At 37.9% G+C, this 18638-nt stretch overlaps 1 protein-coding gene across 1 annotated transcript in view; it reads left to right on the forward strand.

Annotated features, from left to right (window-relative positions):
- Nucleotides 1–18255, forward strand: part of RAD23B (RAD23 homolog B, nucleotide excision repair protein) — a 41726-nt gene extending 23471 nt beyond the window's left edge. The window contains exons 5-10 of the mRNA XM_040540746.1: nt 2574–2629; nt 6427–6554; nt 11617–11740; nt 12899–13026; nt 14002–14178; nt 16023–18255. Coding sequence (XP_040396680.1) covers nt 2574–2629; nt 6427–6554; nt 11617–11740; nt 12899–13026; nt 14002–14178; nt 16023–16136 — 727 coding nt within the window. The 3' untranslated portion in view covers nt 16137–18255. The remainder of the gene's footprint in view (nt 1–2573; nt 2630–6426; nt 6555–11616; nt 11741–12898; nt 13027–14001; nt 14179–16022) is intronic.
- Nucleotides 18256–18638: the final 383 nt, after the last annotated feature.

Here is an 18638-nt window from a genome sequence, read left to right on the forward strand (position 1 = left end):
CTAATGGCCCTCGAATTACTGCATAACATCAGGTCTTCATTTTTCATACACTGGCTTGCAATTATTTGTATATTATTTATGTGAGTGCTATTGCACAAGACATTAATTTTTGAAATGGTGGTATTTAAATACCATCAAATATTTATTTGATTTGGTGATGAGGAAACAAAATTTGCAATTGGCAAGTATCTTGAAAATCTCAGCACAGATTTCTTGCACTAAATATATTAACTGTTGGTTTAATTTTGTAATTCTGAGAAATGGACATCTTTTTAATGTGGGATACAAATGAAACTTCAGTTGTCAATAGAATAACTTAAAAGATTTAATGTTAACAAGTGGGATTTTTGCTGCTCAGTTTGTTCAGTGGGTTCAAAGATTAAATTAAATCTTTAGAACTGGAACACCTTTCCAGATTTTTCATGTAGAGACTGCAGTGTTGTAAAACCTGCATGCGGTAAGGCAGTCTCAGTGTAAAGACATAAAAGAAAGCAACAGAGTAATCTGACTAATACACTGTAGTTATCACCTCCCTGGATTTTTCTGACTACTTTTTGTTTTTGATTTGCTTTAGAAGTTAAATTACCTACACTGGTGAAGTTTTTTTTTGACCCTTGGCTGGGCAAGCTGGTGTCTTCTTTTGCCTTTGATCTTTTTTAGTTGTCGTAAGTCTTACTGGTGATAGATACTCGTTAAGCATTCTTGCTAGAATGATTTTTTTCTCACCGAAAAAATGCATCTATGTGCCTTGTCAGATTTTTAATGGCATCTTCTGCAGACTGATTCAGGTTAATCTGATGATCTTTCACTAGCTGTTGTTAGGAGTTGCCAGCTCTGGCAGCATGATAGATGTGAGGCTGCTGCAGCTCCATGTCCCCATGTCCATGAAGTATTGAGATCAAGCTCATAGTCCCAGTAGAGGTATGCTGTTCCCATCTGGCTGCTGAAGGGTGAAGCTCACTAGTGGAAAATACACGCATGCATACATATGTAAAATACGAATCCATCCAGTAACTGGCCTCAGTCTATTCCAGTAGCTGGACCTTAGATCTCCCAGCCTCCCCAGTTAGCATTTGTGCATGCAACCACCTGAGGTCTGCAACCCAACTCCAGCTGCTGATATTCATGCTCTCTTTGTACACATGTACACATGCACACGTGTGCATGGTGTGTCCATGCAGGAACTGTCTGTAGACATGTGTTATACCATGTAGCTGGTCCCTAGATCCCCTGGTTGCCCAGTTGCCTCATGCATAAAGACATGAACAAATAGATCTCTCCACTGCCTGGTTGAGGCCTGTGACTGTACCTGTAGCTGACCCCCGGACATTACAGGCCCTTCAGCAGCTGACTCTGACTCGCAGCCCTTCCATACCTAGCTCTCAAGCCTCTTAGCCGGCCCACGAGCTGATCGGGCTTGACATTCACTGGTGAATGCACACAGATGTGCGTAGGCATCCACACAGTACGCATGCACTTCAGTCTCTTCAGTCGCCAACATCCCAGGCATGTGGGCCCCTGTGGCTCCTTCTTCAGTGACTGGCATTTAGACCTCCATACACACACATGCACAAAGGACAGACACTCCTAATCATGACAAAATGTTAAAAATAGAGTTTAATTAGAAGGTAGAACAGACTGGTGATCAGGTGCAGGGCATGGCCAGTCAAGTGCTGTTTACATGTGACTGACCATTTTTAATCCTTTCTTCCCTCTTTTTTCCCCCACATACTTCTCATCCACAGAGTGCCTTGATACTTCCCTTCCCCTGCCTTTTGCTCTTCTCCTGGATAATCCATAATAAGTCTTGCACAATCTCCAAACCCTTTTCCTGGCAATCTGTGTGTCCCATCACCCTGTAAGGAGACCTGGAGAGCCTCTCCTCTCCTGTTGACCCGTTGAGGGTGTCACCCTCAGTCCATGGGGCTGATCAGCTTCAACTTGTAGCCCTGTCAGGAGCCAGGACAGGGGCTCCCTTGGCTCTGACTGGGCTATTGGGGTTCCTCAGCCTTCTGTTGTGCCTCTGTGCTCCTTGGTGAGTCTTTTATCCTGTAACATAACAACTTTGATAACCTGAAAAAGAATGATTGCAAATATTAGCAGTTTATTTTATTGGAAAAGTGGGATACTGAGATTTTAATTAATGCTTCCCGCTGACCTCCTTGGGTACTCATTGAGGGCAGACTGAATTACACCAGTGACTAAGGGGAAGCAGTTAACGAGACTGCTGTGTACTTTTGAAAAATCCACAGTGTTCTCCCAGCCTTTGAAGTATTCAAGCAAACAGATGGCTAATCCCTGAACAGATGGGTAAGAGCCAAAATATTGGGGAATAGAGGGGGGAGGTTGGTCTTTAAGTATTAAAAATGGTAGTATTGTAAGTTTGCAAAATCTTGTCTCACTATAAGTCCAAAAGAGAGATCTTTGGAAAGCCTGTTTTTTTTTCTTTGGTTGTTTTTTTAAAGAAAAAACAAAAGGGGCCACTTAGAGTTACAGCTGCTGCTGCTATTTTTGAAAAATAGGAAGTTTTCCAAAGTTTTGTAATTACCATTGCACTTGTCTTCATCTTACAGTACAACAGGTGATACATCTCGATCAAATCTTTTTGAGGATGCTATAAGTGCACTTGGTAAGTGGAGTGTTTTTTTAATGTAGACATTATTTTGGTGCAGCAGAAACAAATGACGGATTAGCAGATATTGACATTCTCTTCTGTATCTGTCATTGTTAAAGTTATAATCGAAGTACGCTTCTTTAAGAATTGAAGTTGATATCTTAGAACCAGCATCAAGAATTCTTTACTGAAGAGTATTTCACTTCATATATTTTTATTGTGTAAGAGGAAGATCCTTACCATTCCTTTTTTTTCCTTAATTTCTCTTCTAACTATTCAGTTTGAAGTGGCATGGGTAAAACAGTGGACGTAAATATGTATATGCTTTTCTTTTTACCTTTGCTTTCCATTGAGCAGGTCTGATAAAATGGCTGCCTTTATAATTTGCTTGTTTTAGCTTTGACAGTATTTTCAAAGTCTATACTTTGATACATTTACACTAGACGAATTTATCTGCTTCTCTGTGGGCTGAGGAGTGAATGTCTCTGTATACTTATATTTAGTTCACTTTTCTTTGACAGTTTAAATGTCTTTGTTTCTTAGTGGAATAAACAGCATAAAAACAAAAGAAATTTCTGCAGCTTACTTATGCTTACTTTGGTAGATAGGAAATTTCTAGACAAACCCACACGCTCCTTACTACTTACTTAAATTTTTAGAGATCTTTTTTAGAGTGTATCAAGTTAAGACACAAATAAAGAGGAGGGTGGATTTTTCTTTTCATTTTGTCTTTCACTGTAAACATTAAGCGGCATCCGAGTACAAAGAGTTAAACTAATCAAAGAAAGTTTCACTTACATTTTTGTGTAGCAGTGTGGATGCTGTGTAGGCAGATGTTGTAAAAAAGAGTTGATTTAGGAGCAAGTATTGTTTAACCTGTACTGGTGGTAGCCACCAGGTTTAGTCTGTCTAACTGCAGCTTAGAGTCTTGTGTTATGGCTGTTCAAGACTGAAGAACTGTATGAGCTGAAATAGGTGATAGTTACTGTAGGAAATAAACACTTGAGTTTTGTTACATTCTAAGAGTTACTACCGGTACCAAAGGTGCTGCAGGCTTCTTTAAACATTCATTTTACCTTAATGGCAGAGATGTGGTCATCATAAATATTCATATAAACAATAATGACCAACAAGTTAAATTAAACCGATGGTCTTCATTCAGTTATCTTCAGAGTTGACCAATTTTTTTTTTTTTTAGTGTAGCAGAAGGAGAACACCTCACTTACCTAATTTATGTGCAAGTTCTTTGCTTAGTTTCTAGTGTAGTTAACCCGTGTCCCTAACATTTTGGAAATACCGGGCATTGTGTGTAATTTTCTGGCTGAGTGTACTGGAAGGGTTATATGCCAAAACATTTTCAAAGGCAATAGGCATGAGCTCTCTGCTTCCTTTTCTTTAGAAACTGTTTTAAAAGGAACTTGCTTGCACAAGTTCCTGTAGTATGTTTTTGCATCCTAAGTGGTATCCTACATGTGTTCTTACTGTCACTTCTCAGTTACATTGTCTGAACATAATTGACTTCACTTTAAAAACAGGGATTGTTTTCTATTGAATTGCTTTTGTTTTCAGACATAAAGGCTGACGGGAAATCAGTGTGGCTTTGTGTGTTACAGAAAGATCTGCATGTCTTGCAGTTCTGTGCAACCATCTCTTTTACAGGAGCAGCCTGAGTTTTCTTTAGGGCATTGAACAAGAATTATTTTGGGGAGCATAATGAATTGGATTTCTAAGTTAATCCAACTTTAACATGTTATATGAAAAACAGAAGCAAAGAGCAGAAACAGTTCAGCACTGACCTCACAAACATTCTTGGTTAACACTGTGTAGAAAGAGATGTGACTATATCATGATACGGCTGATGTGCAATTCCTGAATTATTCTTGATCTTTAGCACTTCTGTAAGTAGACTGTGTATGGAGTACACGTGTCTATATACACAGTACTTCTGTTTGCTTTTTGCTTCTTTTTTTTTTTTTTTCTGTACAAAATTATACTGTTCTGGTCTCTACATAGCCTGTATTGAAAAAGCACTACAGAAACAGAAATGTTTAAGAAGTGACTAATTAGATCAAAAGATAATCTGTGTGACCTTCATAAGTTCATTATCAACAGTAAGGATAAACTGGTAGTATGCTAGAAAACATGAGCAGAATGTTAGTCAAAGCAACTATTGTTCCAGTACAGTGATTTTGATTTTTTTTTTCCTTCCCTGAAGATACGTGCAGTAATATATATCTTTAGAGCAAAGTTTGCATAACAGCTTATTTCTTTGAAAAAGTGAAGGTGTAAAATGTCTGAACTTGTAGTTTTGTGTAAACACAAGTACATACCATTCCTTAAACTCAGATTGATACTACTATTTTGAAGTCTGAGCAGTAAGAACTCAGATGAGCCAAGGGATGTCAATTCCTTATTTATCTTAATGGGTAATGCACAAGTATCTTTAAGCTAGAGCTGTTTTATTATTTGTTCTTGAGTATATTGCCCTCAGTCATACATCCACTGATTATTCAGAAGTATTCTTAAATGAAAACAAGCAATGTGCTTGTGCTACTCATGGGTTGAGTTGAACAACTTCTCCCTCATGGTATAAAACATGAGATATTCTTTGGTTCTTCTAATTGCGACTTAGTGGTCTTAGTAGAGTAGTATTTGTTTCCTCTACATTTTTATAATCTGTTGTTTTTTATGGTTACTGTTAATTGTACCCTTTTCCTCCAAATAACTCAGTAAGTTTACAAAGTCAATAGTAGTGTTCCACTAAAATCAGTAATATTTTTAGCTGGGGAAGGAACTGGTATTTTAGTTCCCGGATTTCTTTTTTTTTTTTTTCTTTTTTTTTTCCTTTCATTTTTTTCAGCTTTGCGTGGGAAGTAGCCTTTAAAATGTTGCTCAGCTGCAATTCAGAATATGGTAATTTTTCATTGGTGTTTTTGATTTTTTTAAAAACCTGCCGTCTGCTTTTAACAGAAGAAAATAATGTGTTTTATTAAAAACTCATTTTACCTATGATACCATTAGTACAGTAATCATCTCCCCTCGAATCATTCATATATAATATGTGTACCTTTTTTTCTTGATGTCTGCAGGTATGGTCCAGTTTTAGTCCATTTATAACCAGAAGGTGGGGAATTTGGTGTAATGGATATCTAGTCAAATATACATTAGCTTAGATAGTTTGTTCTCCTTAATCCTCACTAGGTTGAGAGATTCTCCTAGACATAACTTCCAGTCTTCTGCCTGACTTGATTTGGTTCATGTTAAGTTGATTAAATTACTTTGCTTGTTGTCACCAGCACATAGACAATAGGCTGTTATAACTTGGTTGTAAGTTTTTGTCATCTTTCTAATCATAGCTTAGCGTAAAGACTTTGTCTGGGAATCTCTCAATGGCTAGAGTTTGACAAGCAGCTTTCTGGCTAGAAAGCCTGATTTCCAAGCTTACACTGAAGGAGACTTTTCTTAATTACATCAGGAATGAATGGAATGGTAGCTGTAAGGATTGAACAGCATAGAAAGGGAATATAATCTCAACTATGAACACAAAAGTGTGAAAAGTTATGCTTTTTTTTAATAGAATTTCACAGTGTGTTCATTACCTTGGAAGTCTACTGTTCCAATCAAATGCATAATGAAACCACCAGAATATATTTGGAGTTAAAGCCACAGAGCCATGGCAAGGTTAATACAAGGTGTTCTTTACTCCTCATTGAGTGACTCAGATTTGGGTAGAAGTGACATTTCTCCATTGAAACTTTTTTGTGCTTTTCTTTTGCCTTATTCCCTTAAAATGGTAATCATGTTACTTCTAGTGACAGGTCAGTCCTATGAGAATATGGTGACTGAAATCATGTCAATGGGCTATGAACGAGAGCAAGTAATTGCAGCATTGAGAGCCAGCTTCAACAATCCTGACAGAGCGGTGGAGTACCTTTTAATGGTGAGTAATTTATTTCATGTGTACTCTGCTCTTTCATTGTTTAGTTTGTCCTCATTAAATGAGAATTTTAACTCTGATGTACTTGTTATTTTGAATATTGTTTTTCAGGGTCATAATGTGCTGCTATAGGAAATAATGAAGTTGTCTTTAGCTACATCTATCACTACTTCTTTTTATTCTGTGTTGATTGTTGTGGTTATATCCGTAAAGTATGCCCAATTTCAGTGATAGTTGTAACTGCTAATGACTGGCTCAAGAAGTGATTGTTGCAGCATATTAGTGACAGTACTATAGCTGTATTTTTGTATTAGTATATGTAACTTCACAAGGGCATCTTAAAAATTCCTGTTTATCATTCTTACTAATCATGCACAATGTTTATATTAACGTATTCTGCAAATAGAAAGATTCATGAGGTGTTTTTTTCTCCTTTTTTTTTCTTTTTTTTTTAAAGTGTGCTCAATTTTTAACTGGTGTTTTAATTTAAGCAGCATTCTGGACAAGAAACAATTTCTTGTTTTACAGACATAGTTTCAAGGGTGAAATGAACCCTTCAAATACCTTGAACAGAATATGAGATAGACTGATAGGAAAGCTGATATCCTGACCTCTTGTAAAGCTTCTATTTTGTAAATGAATTTTTTCTTGAATAGTTATAACTACACATCACCAGCATGGCTGCTACTCACATTAATGATGCCAAAACTTTGTAACCCACAGTTTTTAAACGGGCAACAAACGTTTTGAATACGTGGTTGTAGACAGTCAAGTTCTCATGAGGTATTGGGCCAAACGAAGGTGATGAATATTGTGTTGCCCTAAGGGCAAATACCAGTCCAGCTGCTGTTCGCCTGAATATCTCAAATATTTGTTCTTCATGCTTTACAAGTGTTGGTTTTACTGTACGTTCATTGTGTATTTGGTCTGTGCATAAATCCAGTGCCTCCTAGAAGTGTTGCATTTGCTGTGCATGCCCCAGTCGTGTATGCTGTAGTGCCTTTACAGTCAGAATGGTATTTCCCTGCTCTAGCTTATTCCTGTTCAGAAAGCCCTGAACAGAAACAGAGCATCCTTGCAATGAATTTCAATGCATGGCATGTCTACCAAACTGATTAGGTCTGTTTGTACTCAGCAGTTCATCTCTTTTTCAGTAGGTCCTTATGTTTAAAATGAGTCTTCCTGTTAACACAAGCTGATCCCTTCCTGTTTCATGTTATCCCTTACTGAAAATGTGTTCTCTTCATTCTTCTTCTAGCAGTTGGAAAAAGGAGTAGGGAGAAGGAGTTTTGCTCTTAGAGAACATATTAGTGGACATACTTCTCTTTTCCTCCTAGAAAAGCACTGTTGCTGCAAAAAGTCTTTTAGATTGTTCTTAGTCTGATCTAAACATATTCCTTACCATCCTCCTGCATCAAGAAGGCTTTTCTTTAGTTGGTACTGGTCCACTGATTGCACAGTTCTTTGGTCTCCTATTTTATCAGACTCCAAACGATCATCAGTGTTATCTTTTAGATACTTTGCAGAGTAGTGTTAGGAATTTGAGCTCTTAAGTGTATTCCACTATCCTGCTTTAAAGAGTCGGTATGAAAGGTGTGCCTGTGAACTGTTGGAAAGAAAAGGTCAAGAGAGTATCAGTGCTTAAACTGTAGCTGTTCCCTAGATCAGCACTGAAGATTCCACTTGCTGTCAGTAATTCAGATGACAAGCTGTTCAGTTTTCATGGCTGAGGATCTAGATTCTCTGTAATCCTGTATGCCTCAGCTGTGTTTGTTGGAGGTTCCAGTTCCAAAACACTGTTTCTTATGCCTCAGACGCGTCTTTGGGAGGCGTTTAGATTCAAATCTGGTTTTGACCCAAGGATTTCCTAATCCTTAATTAGGAAGGAGTTCTGTCTTTCATCCAACCATCAGACCATTGCTTGCAACCTCTTTGTTTGGGAATGTGTATATTCCTTGGGCTGGGCCTGATGTGGTTATTATGTGCCCCTGTGGTGAAAAATGTCAGCTAAAAAACTGCTCCAGTGCTTAGTTAAACTGTAAACAGATTTAATCCACCATAAGGCAAAAATGCCCTTCTCACAATCCAAGCACTGTTTACATTCCAAATTAATTTTATATGAATTGATACCATGATTTATTATGTTTTGTATAGCTGAATAAACCAGGTGCATACATCTCACTAGTCTCATCTGAGTACCATCATACATAGTCTCGTTTTTTTTGGATAGTTAGACTTCAAGATTGTATTAAAGAGTTGAGACAATGTTCAAAATGATAAATTCTCTAAGTAAATTTGGTTACACTAGTTTCCATAGTGCTTCTATTTCAGAGCAGCCTTAAAGTTTAAACAAACATCTGCTGTTTGGTATGGATACAGATTGCAATGACTACCTAAGCCTGTGAATACATGAAGTGAACCTGCAGTTTCAGGAGATTGATCCCAAATTCATAGAATCATGGAGCCATAGAATGGTTTGGGTTGGAAAGGACCTCAAAGGTTATATGGTTCCACACCCTCTGCCATGGGCTAGGACACCTCCCACTAGACCAGGTTGCCTAAAGCCACATCCAACTTGGATTTCAACACTTCCACTTCCAGAGATGGAGCATCCACCATTTCTCAGGGCAATCTGTTCCACTGCCTTACCATCTTCATAGCAAAGAATTTCTTCCTAATGTCTAATCTAAATCTGCCCTCTTTTAGTTTAAAAACGTTACCCCTTGTCCTATCACTACATACTCCATCATACAATAGTTCATACATTATGTTTGGATTCCCAGAAGTAACTGATTTGATGTGAAAAGGTATTTATGCAGTGCTCTGTAAAGCCGTGCTAAAAGAGAGAGTTACAAATCATGTCATGAATGTAATTTTCTCCTCCCTCTGTGGAAGGATGAAAGTGTAGCAAGCTGATCAAGACAGATAAAGGTAATAAAGTGTGTGACTGGAAAAAATGCATTTATTAAACCAAGTGGCTTAAATACGGACTCAGTTTGTTAGTTGGCTTATATCTTGATGTGCTTCTTTAGATAAGGCAAGGTTTTTCCTGGAACACTGTGCAGTTCTACCTGTTTAGATGTGGCCTTTATATTATCTGCATATTTGTCCCTTTTGTTCAGCTACAGCAATGAACGTATCATGTGAAGAACACATATTACAGCAGAATTTTCAATCTACATTACCTACCACTGACTTCTATGGTAGGTTTACCTAACCTCTTACTTGTCTGGTTACAGTGATGTGGTGGTTTAACCCTGGGAGGCAGCTAAGCACCATGGGTTCGCTTGCTCACTTCCCCACAGTGGGATGGAGAAGAGAATCAGAATAGTAAAAATGAGAACACTTGTGGGATGAGATAAAGACAGTTTAATAGGTGAACCAAAAGCTGCTTGCACAAGTGAAACGAAACTAGGAATTCATTCACCACTTCCCATCGACAGGCAGATGTTTATTTGTTTCCAGGAAAGCTTCATTACGTATAAAGTTTATTTGGGAAGACATATGCTGTAACTGTGAACATCTTCTCTTTCTTAGTCTTCTCCCAAATCTTTTATTATTGAGCATAGCACTATGTGGTATGGAATATCCTTTTGGGCAGGCAGAGTCAGATGTCCTGGCTGTGTCCCCTCGCAGATCCTTGTGCACCCCCAGCCTCCTTGCCGGCAGGGTGGTGTGAGAAGCTGAAAAGTCCTTAGCTCAGTGCAAACACTGCTCTGCAGCAACTAAAAACATCAGTGTGTTATCAACAGTATTTACAGATCCAAAACATAGACTCATACAACTACAGTGAAGAAATTAACTCCATCCCAGTCAAAAACAGTACCACTAATATTCTGTGTTTTTTTTCCACCCTCCCTGTTCCTTATGTCTAGCTGTTCCCAAATGGAAGGGTGCTTTTTTTTCCTTTGCATTGGGTGAAATATATTCTGTTACACCAGTGCTGTTGCCTTCCCAGACTGTTCTCAATTTTTTGTGCCCTGGAAATTCAGTGCTTTGAGGTAAAAGATCTTGTGTAGTCTTGTCCCTTTGGGGTTGGGTTTAACATAGCTTCACCAGTTGATTCTCTCTGTGTGTAAGGAGGTTTACTGCTCTTTGGAGTGTGCCTCTTTTGGGTTCCTCTCTGGCAATTCCCCTTACCTGTACAACAAGGCTGTAGTCATATAGGAATCTTTCTTCGTGTCTGTCCCACGCTAAGGTGCAAGAGTTTGCTCTGAAGAAGGGCACAAAGGTAGTTTGTAGGCTGCAGGGAGGAGGATGGAAAGGGCAAATTTGGTGCAGGAATTCAGTGTCAAAGAGCATGGTTAGGGTTGTAAGGGTTTCCTTGTAGGACAAAGGTGGTAGGGTGAGGTCTGTCTGGGCTGCATAACCTGCATTCTAATATAGTATAATTTGTCATTTCTAGATTTGTTAGGTTCATTGCCTTGAGCAATTCATAAATAGGTAATGCTGTTTGCGTACAGCAAACTAAACAAAATACAAATTAACTATTTCTCTTTACTGCTGAAAGTTTGATAACTTGACGTCCTTTTCACACATAAGATAGAGTAAATGACAACCATCAAGCTGTTCAGTTGAAAAAAGAGGTCCAGAGAGCTATGATCTTATCTCTCCTTAATATCTTGCCAGAAAAATGGATCAACTATATGGCTATAATCTCAGCTAGCATTGTGTACTATGATTCTGTTGCTGTAATGTAACTCTAACTAAATGCAGTGTTATAATATGCTATGGTGTTATGAAAATAAACTTTTCTACTTATGTCAAATACTTCGGAACACAATTCAAAGCAAGTATTTGTTTACCGTCTTGAATGTGCTTTTAAACTGATGCATTACATGCTTTACCAGCTAGCTATACAAACCACATATTTTCATTGTCAAAAATAAATCATTCTTGTCACAGTATCCTCTTCCACCTGTAAATGCACCTGTCACAGCATCTTGCGTTGTATTTGCAGTGAAAACATTAACATTTTCGCTTTGTTCTAAAGAGTAAATAATACATGCAGTAAACCAAATATTTTTTAGCGTTCTGTAGGTAATAATGTCAACTGTGGCTTTAGGGTATACCTGGAGATAATCAGGCTGTGGCTGAACCCCCTCAAGCAGCGAGCACTGGTTCCTCTCAGTCTCCAGCTGTGGCAGCAGCCGTAGCAACTATACCTGCAACTGCTAGTTCATTAGGAGGTAAGAAAGATTATATCTGAGAGGATGTGATAAACATATGCATTTAAGCACTTTGTGTTTCAGTGAATTTAAGTTCCATGGGCTGATTAAAGTGAATTGGATAAGAACTGTAACATGAAAATTTCGTAAGTGTGGTACTTGCTTAGAACAGATGGCTTTTTATATGTGAACATATCTGGAATAACACATGAAATGTCTAATAGTGCAGTGATCTTGCACCGTTCCTTCAATTCAGTATCTTAGGTTTAAATGTAAGACCACAAATGTGGGGGCAGTTGTACTTTCTCCCACTAGCTTCTAACTAGAAGTTCTAGCTTCCTACTTTTGTGTTTCCCTGTGCACTGTTGAGTGTGACTATTCTAATACATTTACCACTTGGAAGTTGGAATATCACGGAGGAAACACACAATAAGGCAGTCAAATGTAGCGCCTGTGAGACCTACCATGAGCTGGGACTCCTTGCGCTGCAGTGCGCCATGTGGACAGAGGGTTTAGGGCCTGCTGCAGAGAACTGTCTGAAGGGGACATAAATACATGAAAGGAGTATAGTCAGTGAGTAGGAAAAGTCTGTCTTGGTCTGTGGCAGAGACAATGTCCAAGGTGTAAGCCTTGTTAGAGGACAGGGTATTAAACACGCAGGTAGGACTGACAGGTAGTCATGGCAACATCTGTAAAGAGAGAGTGGGGGAATGGGATGTTTCAGAGCACTTCTGACTGTTACAAATTCAAGGCAATACCTAATAGCACAAGGTATATGGGATGCTAAGACTCACTTGAGAAGGAAAGAAGTGACTGATTGCGGGAGGTGGTACTCAGTTGTAGATGTAGAGACTAGACATTAGCTGGCTACGTGTCTCAGAATGAGGTTACTCAGAGATAAGACATAAAGAGAAATCTGATGGAGATCAGGGACAGAAGCCTGTTGGGTCTTCAGAGAAAACTGGGTGAGAAGAAAAGGCTTGGTTTAACCTTAGTAGAAAGAATTCTCGGTTAAAGCTATAGAGTTAGTTAGTGTGAGGAAATAAGCTCTTTTATTTTTCAGTGAGGGGTATATTGTCCACCTTTGTGTTCTGTTTCTGTCTACAATTATAACGTAGGTATGCATTTTATAACAGTCTTGCTAACTTTTTAAAAGCATGTTAATTCACTGTTTGTCAGGACATCCACTTGAGTTCTTGCGAAATCAGCCTCAATTCCAGCAGATGAGACAAATCATCCAGCAAAATCCTTCTTTGTTACCGGCATTGCTACAACAGATTGGACGGGAAAACCCTCAGCTACTACAGGTGAATCTTTAAATAACAAAATAATGCTACTAATTTTGATTTAGACTTAGAAAAAAGGGAGATGTTGATGTTACATTAGATAACATGTTAATAGCAGTTCCATCATGCTGTTGTTGGCTTTTCATCAATTGTTGCTGTATGGAACATCGAATCATAGAATGGTTTGGGTTGGAAGGGACCTTAAAAATCACCTACCTCCAACCTCCCTGCCATGGGCAGAGACACCTCCCACCAGACCAGGTTGCCCAAAGCCCCATCCAGCCTGGCCTTGAACACCTCCGGGGATAGAGCATCCACGGCTTCTGTGGGCAACGTGCTCCACTGCCTTGCCACCTTCTGAGTGAAGAATTTCCTCCTTATATCTAATCTAAATCTGCCCTCTTTTAGGTTCAAGCCATTACCCCTTGTTCTATCACGACACTCCCTGACAATGAGTCCCTCCTCAGCTTTCCTGTAGGCCCCCTTTAGGTACTGGAAGGCTGCTGTAAGGTCTGCCCGGAGCCTTCTCTTCTCCAGGCTGAACATCCCCAACGCCCTCAGCCTGTCTTCATAGGAGAGGTGCTCCAGCACTTTGATCATCCTCATGGCCCTCCTCTGGACTTGTTCTAATACGTCCATGTCCTTCTTGTGCTGGGGGCCCCAGAGCAGAACACAGTGCTCCAGGTGGGGTCTCACGAGAGCAGAGCAGAGGGGGACAGTCGCCTCCCCAGCCCTGCTGGCCACGCTGCTTTTGGTGCAGCCAGGATACGGTTGGCTTTCTGGGCTGCCAGCCCAAGAGGGGAGGGTCACTGCAACTGAACTTAAACATGAAATTGAATTTCTTTTGTTTGGATTTAATCATGTTTTACTACACATTTTTACGCTTGCTTTTGGCTTTATAATTTACTGAAAATAATAGGTATTCTTACTTGCTTGTTGGCAGAACTAAACATGCTTTATTTCAATATATTTCTTTTATTCTCCTATGCATCACAGCAAATAAGCCAACACCAGGAGCATTTTATTCATATGTTGAATGAGCCAGTTACAGAGTCCCGCCAGGGCTTAAGTGGCAGTGATGATGGTGCCAGCACTGGAGGAGTAGCAGAAGCTGGAAATGGTCATATGAACTACATTCAAGTAACACCTCAGGAAAAAGAAGCTATAGAAAGGGTAAGTCTTTCTGCTTTTAAGTGTTATTTGGCTTTTTTTTATGGTGTTCACTGTTTTTTGTATGCTTACAACATGCTTTAACTTATGCTATGTTTATTATTTTATGTTCAGTGGTTTTGAATGATTTTTGATATTTCATAGTTGGTGTAGCCTAGTTTATCAAATCACATCTCTTCTTGCTCTATAGCCAATGAGTATAAAATCTCTTGAGTCCTTACTTGAAAGATGCAGAGCCTTGTAAGTGATCAGATGCCATCTCTAATAATTGATGACTGAATGAATTTCCCAGAGGAAAGGGACCCTCATGCAAAAGTCTCAGACAGTACTATTTAAGGTAGTGGTAACTATGATGGATTTCCAGGTACAAAGGAGTGTCTGCATGGTCATTCTTTGCAAACTATTGGGATAGTTAAAGCTCTCATAGTTAAGTAGACTAGTTAAAGTCACTTCTTAACCAAGTTATTTGTCTGTCCATTAGAATTAGTTAATTACAGCTTTTTACACAGGTAAATAACGTCTATAAAAATACGCTTTTGAGGGTGTACTGCATTCATAAATACCATGTGTAGCACTCACTAAATATGGATTTACATAGATGGCAACGCCTCTGAGATGTTTTTTTTTTTTTAAGATCAAACTGTGAAGAATTACGTCATAGTGTAGTAACATTTCTGTTGTTTATCAGAGATTTTTTTTAACTGACAAAGCGAAAGGTTTTGTAACGATTATCAGAAAAACCCTTTAACATAGGTGTCAACTTCCTAAATGTCGAGAAAATGGACATTAGACAAAATTAGTATAAAAAAACTGCTCGCTTACTTCTTGACAGATCGTCTCTAGTCTGCTGTATTTCCTTTTAAAACCATTTTATGCAGTAGAATATTACCTCTACAACCTGTTGCAAAATCCAACAAAGTGGGATGTGTGCCTCTTCCTTTTTCCATGAGAAACACACCTTAAAACTTAGGTGTCATAGTGCTGTAGCTGACACCTTGATGCTGTTTGTAGGCACAAAAATCTAAGTATGGTTTATAAGTGATAAAAGGAAGTAGTTTCTTGCAGAGATTTGATCTGTCCTATATGTAAAATGTCTTGCCGGTGCTGTGAGGATTTTAAGAAAATCCCTAAATGACAGTATTTACTTGCCTTTGGCTAAAACAAAGATTGTTTTGCTGAGTTTTTTCTAAGTGCAAGCTAAACCCATTTCCACTGTAACAATCTCTCCTCTAGTACTCTAATGCCTGTTTGTCAGTGTGTCCCAGACATTAGTCCACTGACTTTTGAAGAACAGATTACGCTCAACTGTCTTCTCATAGCTGAAATTTTTAGTCATTTTTTTAAAAAAGTGAAAGCCAGTTAAAACAACTGAAAGTATGGCATAATGTGGTATGTTGTGCTGTCTGCCAGTGATGCACAAATGAGAGGCTGGGAGATCTTGCTCTAGGCAAGTTTTGTTAAAATTGCTGAGCTTTGTATAATTAGTAGCTTAAAATGAGCATTGTTTCAATGTTTTTTCAACAGCAATGCAAAGTGCTGTTACTTCCTGACATTACTGTGACCCAAGTCTGTTTTAGCGACTTACTGTGGTAGTGAAAGAAAAGTGATATAATTCATGGTGCTTCCTTAGACTCACATAAATCACTTTTTTCAAATAAGAACTTAGTTTTGGTTAGTAAAGACAGAGGCAACACCTTCTAACTCTGCTCACTAGAGGTTATATTGAGCTAGACAGCAGTGTTGTTTCAAGTAAAGCATTAATTGCTTAAGTGGCATCTGAAGATACTAGACATACAAAGAAGCTTATTATACAAACTGTGCTTTCTAAACATGTTTCTTTTCTTCAGTTAAAGGCATTAGGATTTCCTGAAGGACTTGTGATACAAGCATATTTTGCTTGTGAGAAGAATGAAAACTTGGCTGCCAATTTTCTTCTACAACAGAACTTTGATGAAGATTGAGAGACTTTTTTTTTTTTTAAATCTCACACCTCACACCAGTGCATTACACTAACTTTGTTCACTGGATTGTCTGGGATATTTGGGCTTATATTCATAATGCTTGGTGTATGGTATAAGGGTGGGGGAGAAGAAAATGTAGGAAACAAAGTAAAGAGAAAAGTAAGTAAGTAAATATGTCTGCTTTAAATTAGCAGATGCAGCAAATTACACAATGTAAAATAATATTCAACCAAAAATCAGCTTCTGCAGGTATTTAGTTCCTTCTATAAACTGTAGTTTAACTTTTTTTTTTCCTAGGGTTTCGTTCTTACTGTGTTAGTTCCAGAAATGTAGTGTAATGCCCTACTTCGTGCTCCTTTCTACTTAATATTGGTATTGGAAATAGCCTATACTACCTAGATTCTACAATCTGTATTTCATGGCAACACTGGATAGCAGCTTTGCAAAATCTAAACGATCTGGGCAAATGTAAACATGAATGCCAAAATATGGGTAGTTATTTTCCTGTTTCAGATTAGCTCAATTAATGCAAGAAGCCCGTTAATTTTGTTTAATGCTGGATTAAAAAAGGTTTTCTTCAAATGAAAACCTATTTCAGTTAATCATCTTGATCATTAATTGAGAAATCCCTCCACCCCCCCCCCCCATAATCTGAGAAGCTATATACAGACAGGTAAAATTATTCTTCTGTTTACAACTTTTCTTTTGGGGAAAATTGATAGATAACTAATTACTGTTCACTTTAATGTTATGTTGCTGTAAAGGTTTTAAAAGCAATAGATTGCATGTTTGGTTTTGTTATATGCGCTCATGTGAATTGAATATTCTTTTTCTGCCAACAAACAAAATGCAAGCTTCAGTTTTGTCCGCAGCAGAGAGACTTCATTTACCATCAAATCAAATTTCACTTTCATACTTTTGTTGGACCAACTTTTACAAAAGAAAATAAAAATACAGTTGTAAGCATCTGAAGATACTGGCAATCTGATCTTGAGTAGATTGTAATGATCAAGCTATTTCTGACCAGTAAGGACTTTTTTTGGATGCATTTACTTTATGAGGAAAAGAGTTTAGAACTTGCATTGTCAAGCAAACAATCAAGTTACTGCAGTCCAGAAAGAGTCTGCAGACATAACTTCCTTTATATTGAAAATAAGCTCTGATTATATAGTTTTGAATTTTACTTCTTGTACCTACTTACCATTTACTTCATTTAGTCATCACAAAATGTAATGTCTTCTTTTAACATACATTGACTTTTAGAGACAATTTTGCCCATCGTTGCAGTACTAGTGGTGAAAACAAATACCATTTTTAACTAAAGTTATTTTGTTCATTCTTTATGTGTGAACACAACTTGGGGATCTTTTGACTTTTTACTGTTGTACTCCAATTAGCTGGATTACAAATTTATCTCTATAGTAACCAAGAAGATATTAGTATCATTAGTGGTACAGCAGTGAGCTGTTGTACCACTAATGGTATTAATGATTTAGTGGTATAACCAAAGAAGGATTTTCTGCTTAGATTGCATAGCAGTGGGTTTAACAACTACTTAAGCTAAAAATACAAGTCAAGTATCTGAGGAAAAAGGTGCAAGAAACACTGAAGCATTTGTATTTTGTTTCCTCGTTGCTTGGCCATAGTCTGTAAATAATTATCTGAATCAAATAATTAAATGTATTAAAACCTTTTTCTTTTTATCCTTAAACATCTGTGATATTTTTCCAGATAGTGTGTATGGTAGTTATTCAGATTTTATTCTTTTAAGACTTCATAGGTGCATATTGTTTATCGGTGATGCAACCAAAATTGTATCGGTAGAAGTGATACTGCTAAACAGAAAATAAATCTTTCATAATGCTTCATTTTGCAGAAGTTAACATTAAGACCTGAATCATCCAGTAGGTTTTAACTAGGCAGAAATATCAGTATATTTATGGATTTCAAGAGATTGATTTTAATGATGTAACACTCTGCCGTTAAAAAGGGGATAATTGTTATCTGTAAAAGGAGCAGCTGCCAGATGCTTGAAAAATGCCAGATAGATTCAAGTATTTCCTGAATGTACTTTACTACATAGCTGATACATAAATAAAAGAAAAGCTTTTAGTTTGTGGGAGTCTTTTGTACTGATGAAATTGTTTGCTATCAGAAATAACCATTCCTTCTCAGGAAGATGGAGAGGAAATGAAGAATGTCTGTGGGTGTGTCAGTCTGCTCCCTTCAGTTACGATTCTGAAATGCTGACTCATAAAAGCATTTGAATTAAAGACTGTTCAGCTTTGTCTTTGTAAAAGAGCTGGTCATTTGTAACTCTGTATGCAGACTGACTGATGGGTTTGTAGTGGCTATGATTGAAGCCTTACTAGTAGTTATGTTCCCATTTTCCAGAAGTGGAATGGTGTTCATACAACTTCTGATGACCCGTTGTCTGATTTTTATATGCTAGCAAAAAATGTACCTGTTCTGTGGGACCCCCAGCACAAGAAGGATGTTTTT

Source organism: Cygnus olor, chromosome Z, assembly GCF_009769625.2.
Source record: "Cygnus olor isolate bCygOlo1 chromosome Z, bCygOlo1.pri.v2, whole genome shotgun sequence".
Lineage (NCBI taxonomy): Eukaryota > Metazoa > Chordata > Aves > Anseriformes > Anatidae > Cygnus > Cygnus olor.